The following is a 7,170-nucleotide window of genomic DNA, read 5'->3' as shown; positions in this document are numbered from 1 at the left end:
TAAGACAAGCACACATCTCAAATCTTTTTCTGAAATGATGTGTCAGTAAAGTGTCCCTGACACAGTACCTTAACGGGCCGAGTATATCTATGAAGTGACAATAGAAGCTTTCGCCATACGATCTTCTGTCTAACCATGCCGTCTGTCAACGACACTAGCTTCCAAAAGGATGTCAAAAGATATCCTACCATGTCTGTTGCCTGGCCGAGCGGGATAGCCGCTCAGCTAGAAGTCCATCGCTCGTGTATTGTCTGCTGTTAGGTCGAGCGGGATAACCACTCGGCTAGAAGTCCAATGTCCTCGTGATCTGTCGCTGGGCTGAGCGAGATAGCCGCTCGGCCGGAAGCTCACTATCCATGTGCTTGGCTGATGTTGAGTCTGCTTGTTCGGCTGAGCGAGGTAGCCACTCGGTTCAGCTTCCGTACGTCGTTCTCCCTTGAGCGTTGGGTGTTTGGATGTTATGTCGAAGTTAACGATGGATCGGGGCCTTCTCACCGATCAGGGAATGTTCCGCCTGATCGGTCGATGTCATCTACTCGTTGACCGTCTTGACTTTGACCTCCACCGTGACAGCAAGGTGGGACCCCTCCTTATCACCGCATCACAAGTCTCCCCCTGAAGTCTAGTCGAAGGAGGCTATAAGTACGACTGACTGGACAATTGTGTGAGTAGATTTCCTCCCGATTGTCCTTCGGCCTTGTGTGGTCTCCGAGAGGGATAAGACTGATCCTCGCCGATCGACCTTTTGAAGCTTGTTGCTCAGTCATAAGCATTCTCTCTCGATCCGATCAGCAGGACGAAGGTTTGAACTCGTAGAAATTTTCCTAGGGTTGTCTTGGGTAAGCGCGGGCTAGGCTGACGTCACCCAGATTTATTGGGAATCATGCAAATCCCCGTTCATTAAGGCTGAACATGTTCCCACGCCTTCATTAATTGCCGACCCATGGTGGTGCGCCACATGTCATGCTCGTTGCCGTCGCACGTCTGACATGACAGGTGTGATGTGACGTTTGGTGATTTGAATTCAATTGTGAGATCTTGGCCTGGGTTTCCGCGACCTAGATCGGACGGCTCCGGTCGGGCCAGCCCGATCCTTATAAGCCCGCTGCACCGCTTCATTTGCACACTTCACGTTTTGAGTTCCGATGATCGTCTCTGTGTTCCTGTGTGATCCACTCTCCGACGATCCTCCACGCCTCTTCTCCGGCAACCTCTACCTTCCCGGTGACCTTTCTCTAGTAAGCCTTCTCCCCATCGCATCTGCTTTTAATCTTTTTCGGTATTTCTTTTTGTTCCGACAGTATTCCAGTGACCTTTCACTATAAGAAAAACCCTCATAGACATCGGTTTTCCACCGTTGTCTATTACAAAATCGACCAATGTCTATAAAGGCGATGTAAAAGGTCTGTCATTTTAGACATCGGGTTATAACCGGTATAGTATCACTTAACGACACCGGTTTTCGAATCGGTTATGAACCGGTGTAATATCAATTAACAACACCATTTTAGCAACGATGTAAAAATGATGTAATATATGTTAATAACACCAATTTTGGTATGACCGATGTAATATTAACAACACCAATTCCATCAACGATGTAAAATTGATGTAATATTAGTTAATGACACTGGTTTTGACAGCGGTGGAAAACTGATGTAATATCAGTATTGTTTAACGACACTGATTCGATTTTTGGAACAGTAAAAAATCGATATTATACAACATTTTAATAATACAAAATTTAGTTAATATTATTATACATCAGTGTATCTAAACACACCAAGTCAATATCCATGTAACCAACACATAAATATTATTCTTACAACATAAAAAGATAATAGATATTGTACACATCAAGTCCGTATCCATAAATTACACAAATATTCTTCTTACAATATCAAAAGGTAATAGATATTATACACATCAAGTCAGTATCCATAAAATACACAAATATTCTTTTTAAAACATCAAAAGGTAATAGATATTGTACACATCAAGGTAGTATCCACAATTTACATTCCATGCAAATGCATGCATCATCCAAAGTTTTCAAAAATCAAATACCTTTCCTACTCAAATGTAATCTAGCATGCATTCAACCCACTCGAACCGCACTTCATCAATTTCAACTCTGGAGTACTTGAGATTTGTAAACTGTAAAAACACATAAATAATATATTAGTAAACTAAGACAAAAAATCATAGTTGAAAAAACAGTAAGAGCACTAAGTAACAAGATGACTAATTGAAATGCTTAAAAAGAAAAACGTTCATCAATTATCTCAACCACATCATATAGTGATAGATTTATCATTCATGGAAACTTAATATAATCCAAACCAGAAATTATTGCAACGAAGTTTTCTCATAGTTGCAATTTAATTAATCAGTACTTATCTACGACTTACAGTATGTACAAGCAGAAAGATATAAACAAAAACAATTTTCACCAAGTCTGAATATCTAAAACACTATAAAAAAAGGTTATTTGTTGAAATATATGCAATTTATAACCTTAGTATTAAACACCAGTTCTTCACAAGTTGAATACTGAACTGTAAGCCTTTTTTCACTAGAATTATTGCTGATATGGATATTCTTACAAGATTTATAGTTTTGGTCATCAGCTAGAGGGGCTATATGTATTTTGTTCGAGTATAAACTTAGTTGTATTCCAAGATAATTAACTATGATGCCTAAATCACATTGGCTGATGACAAATCATCGACAGGGGCTAAATCACCTTGATTAAAAATTTAAAAGAATCCACTACATAAACAACAATTTTAATCTTTCAAATTCAATTTATTAGTAGTTGACCCAAATGACATAACTGTTTATCGCTAAGAGTACATGGAAAGTAAATAAATTCACTTTTAGTTTGCAAATATTAAATTTACTTTTATCACTAAGAGTACATGGAAAGTAAATAAATTTCTCAGTAGTAATAAAGATGAGTAACATCAATTCATTTATATGATTTCCAATTATACAATAACATCAAAACAAATTTTTATTTCAAGGGGAAAATAGCTAAAATGAAAACTAGTCAACACGAATTTCAAACTTTATCCTCTTCGAGCTAGGCTTATGAAATCATTTCTAAGAACAAACTCGACAAATTCAAGACTGTTCTTTCAACCAGACAAAAACTTTGTAGAACTAGAGGAAATCAAATGAAAGATCAAATCATAAACCCCAAGCGCAACAACTGGAGCAACGAATATCTAAAAGGGATCTATCTACTTGTCCATCTCACATAAGAGAAGTTCAAAGACTACATAGAAACACATCAAGCACCAGGAGAAAAGCATAGCAGTAGCAAGATATGATATAATGAGGGAAAAACTAAGAGAAGTTCATAATCAATCAAATCAAATATGAGTTTGTTTTATATCAAATCAATTATGATACTGAAGCAGTGTTGGAAAATGCAACAAATTTTCTTTAGAGCTTTATATGTAAAATGGAAGATATTGTATTATTACCATTGCTGGAAGTGAATCTTTGTGGTCAACTCCAAAATTTTCAATTATATCTTTCATATATCGCATGATATAAAAACCACATTACTCCGCATCCGGTTGTTGAAGGATTTATGTTAGAAAAGAAATATTGAAATAACTCCGAATTTGAAATGGAATATAACTAATTTCATTTGCCATTTTGCAAGAAACCAACCCTGAATGAAATAAAGCTTATAAGAAATCCAGCAAAGAAAGAAAAGTGGTCTCAGGATCTTGTTCAAAGTACTTAATGGTGATGGTTAATTGAATCAACATAATTGAAGATGAAGTTCATTGAATCCCATAAGAAAGATATTTTGCATAACTACAAATCATAAATTGCAAAAGAATCCATAGGATAACATGAAGTAAGTAGTACTTGCCAAGAAGTGATTGGCTTAGTATAAAAGAAACCTGATGGAGAAATATGCAGTTGCTTTGCCCGATCATTACAGCATCCTAGTAATGCAGGGGAGAGATTGCTATTGTTTTCAGCCAGTCTATCTTCTTCTTCTATTGCCTCAAATACACTTGCTCTGAGCTCAGCCTATCCAAAAGAGAAGATATACTAAGAAAATGGATATCCAGATTCCAGTGTAGTCCTAGCAACAAAGGCCATCATGACAGTTGCCAGTCCAAAACACAGACCACTTATTCAGTAATATCAAAAAGTTGATAAAGGAAAAAAAATAATAGTCTTCCTTCATATAAATCATTGCTCTAAAAAGTAGCCTAAGTACTACTTTGGCATTTTAGACAAGGGACTGCCTCACTTATGCAATATCCAGTCCCTTCAGGAAATTCAAGTACCTTGATGAGCTAGGCGGGTGCCTATATGGGGTAGATGGACCATCTATGTGGTAAAAAGAAGAAAACAAAAATCCTAGTTTGGTTTATTTGATATTCAGAAGCTTAAGGACTTGTATGATAATTTTTCTACACTAAAGAAGACAAATCTTGTCATTATGATGCACTAACTATGTTTTTATCACTTAACTACACTAAAGAAGACAAATCTTGTCATTATGATGCACTAACTATGTTTTTATCACTTAACTGGTAAGTATTAACTTAAACATTTGTTTTGCAAATGCTAAACACTTCCAATTTTTATGTAAATGTTTTTATCACTATGTTTTTATCAGTATGTTTCTTATGTAAATGTTTGAAATATTCCTAATGACCACACAAATGCTGCCGCATGCAACATATGCACTGTGCAGTGGTCATAGAAACAACTTTTAAACCTTAATATAAACTTATTTGATTTTTCATACAACCAATTAGTTTTGCATGACAGGAAATAAACCACTAACTGGGACATGGAATAAGAAGGCAATAACTAAATTCCTTCAATAACACATCTATTGATGTAAAAGGTTACACAAATTTCAGAAATCCAACTTAAGATGCTCATGATTGGATCGATCGGCTTCCAAATTCCTTAAAAAACTCCAAAATGGCTCCACACACTTGTTTCAATAATAAATAGAGAAGTAATGATTCTGTAGAAGAGCCTAATCAAGCATAGAGAGCAAAAATCCAGTAAAAATTACATAATATTAGAGATTTCTTGCAAAGCTGCAATTTGTAAATGTTTTCCACTGAAATATTTTCCTCGGAAGGATTGGAGACCCAATCACCCATTCATTCATTCCAACAGGATAAATCCCGTCATGCATTTGGGGGAAAACACAAACTTAACGGAGAAAGGGTAAACAAACTTAGTTCTCAAATCAATAAACACAAGAGAAAGCAATTTTGCATTAGAATTTAGAAGACGAGAAACTGATAGGGGAACGACAAAAAAGGGTGAGGGGTAGCTATCAAACCCTAATCCTGGCGAGGACGCCTTTCTTCTCGAGGGTTCGGGTGACCAGAGTCTTGAGCTCCATCATCTCCCTTGCATAGTCGTCCATCTCAATCCTCACCCTCGCCCACCTTTTCCATCTCAAAAGAATTAGCATAGATATGAAAGAAACTTGATAGGACCGTTACAGGGTCCGACTGTAACGTTTCAGCAAGGACCACTATATCTCCATGAGAATTTGGGTGTAGTGTTAAATAGGCAAGAATTCTCACACCATAAGTTAGATAAAAACAAATATGATAGAAAAACTAATAATCTAAGATTTGGAACATGGAAGATAAGAACTCTCACTGGTAAATCAATGGAGGTAGTTGATATGATGATTAGGAAAAAAATTAGTATTTTGTGTGTACAAGAGATAAAATGGACAGGTGAGAAGGCAAAGATGATAGAGAACTCGAGTTTTAAGTTATGGTACACTGGAAATTATAAAGAGTAAAACAAGAAATGGAGTTGGTATTATTGTAGATATTTTGTTAAAGGATGAAGTTGTAGGGGTAGTTAGAAAAGGGAATAGAATTATAGTCCTTAAGATAATAGTGGCGAAAGACACTATGAACATAATTAGCGTATATGCACCACAAGTAGGATTAGATGAAGCTACCAAATCAAGGTTTTGGGAGGACTTAAATGAAATATTACAAAATATTCTACCAAATTAAATGATTTTAATAGGAGGTGATCTAAATGGCATGTTGGAGTGAAAAATGAGGAATATGAGATAGTACATGGGAGTTATGGGTTTGGAATGAGGAATGAGGAAGGGAAAACTATATTAGATTTTGCGATAGCATATGACCTTATATTAGCTAATACGTTTTTTAAGAAAAGAGAAGAACACTTAGTCACATTCAAAAGTGGGAATAATAAATCGCAAATTGACTTTCTTATGGTTAGGAAGAAGGATAAAAAGATTTGTAAAGATTGCAAAGTTATCCCTTGAGAAAGCTTAACTACCCAACATAGGGTAATAGTGTTGGATATACGCCTCAAACATAGTATCAATAGAAAGAAAATATTTAAAATTCCTATAATTAAGTGGTGGAAGTTGAAGGATGGGAAGCAACATATATTTAAGGAGAAGGTAGAAGTACAAGCATTAGGTGAAATATACGATGACTCTAATACAACATGGGATAAGATGGTATCAAAGTTGAAAATAGTAGCTAAGAGTGTATTTGGTGAGTCAAAAGGGCATGCACCACTAAGTAAAGAATCTTGATGGTGGAATGAGAAAGTACAAGAGAAAGTGAAGGAAAAACGAATATCTTATAAGGAATTATATATTTGTAAGACCGAGGAAAACTTAAAAAAATATACAATAGCCAAGAAAGAAGCTAAGAAAGTAGTGAGTGAAGCAAAAAATGAAACTTTTGAACGGTTATATCAAAAATTGGATACAAAAGAAGGGGAAAGAGACATTTATAGATAGCTAAAGTGAGAGAAAGAAAAACAAGAGATCTTAGCCAAATAAAATGTATTAAAGATGAATGTAATAGGGTATTAGTAAACGATGGAGAAATAGAAGAGCGGTGGAAGAGGTATTTTCATGAACTTTTTAATGAAGGTTTAGGTGACCAACTTAACTTAGGTAATTTAATTAGGTCAAATGAGCATAAAAATTTTAATTTTTATCGTAGAATTCAAACTTCAGAAGTAAAACAAACTTTAAATGAGATGCACAATGGAAAAGCCGTTGGACCAGATGATATTCCGATAGAGGTATGGAAGTGCTTAGGGAAACAAGGTATTGAATGACTTACAAAATTATTTAACATGATATTGAAAACG

The 7,170-nt window shown here is 35.6% G+C and overlaps 1 protein-coding gene across 1 annotated transcript; it reads right to left on the bottom strand.

Moving 5' to 3' along the window:
• Positions 1–2,101: 2,101 nt before the first annotated feature.
• Positions 2,102–5,456, bottom strand: LOC121999417 (protein TONNEAU 1b-like). Its single transcript, XM_042554105.1, has 3 exons — positions 5,342–5,456; positions 3,924–4,056; positions 2,102–2,157 (listed from the first exon to the last, which is right to left on the bottom strand). Exons 1-3 carry the CDS (start codon positions 5,426–5,428, stop codon positions 2,129–2,131), a joined length of 249 nt encoding a protein of 82 aa, XP_042410039.1. The 5' UTR covers positions 5,429–5,456; the 3' UTR covers positions 2,102–2,128.
• Positions 5,457–7,170: the final 1,714 nt, after the last annotated feature.

The sequence above is a fragment of the Zingiber officinale genome, chromosome 1A (genome assembly GCF_018446385.1).
Source record: "Zingiber officinale cultivar Zhangliang chromosome 1A, Zo_v1.1, whole genome shotgun sequence".
Classification (NCBI taxonomy): domain Eukaryota; kingdom Viridiplantae; phylum Streptophyta; class Magnoliopsida; order Zingiberales; family Zingiberaceae; genus Zingiber; species Zingiber officinale.
Note: the sequence above shows the minus strand (reverse complement) of the source record. Positions and strands in the feature narration are given on the sequence as shown.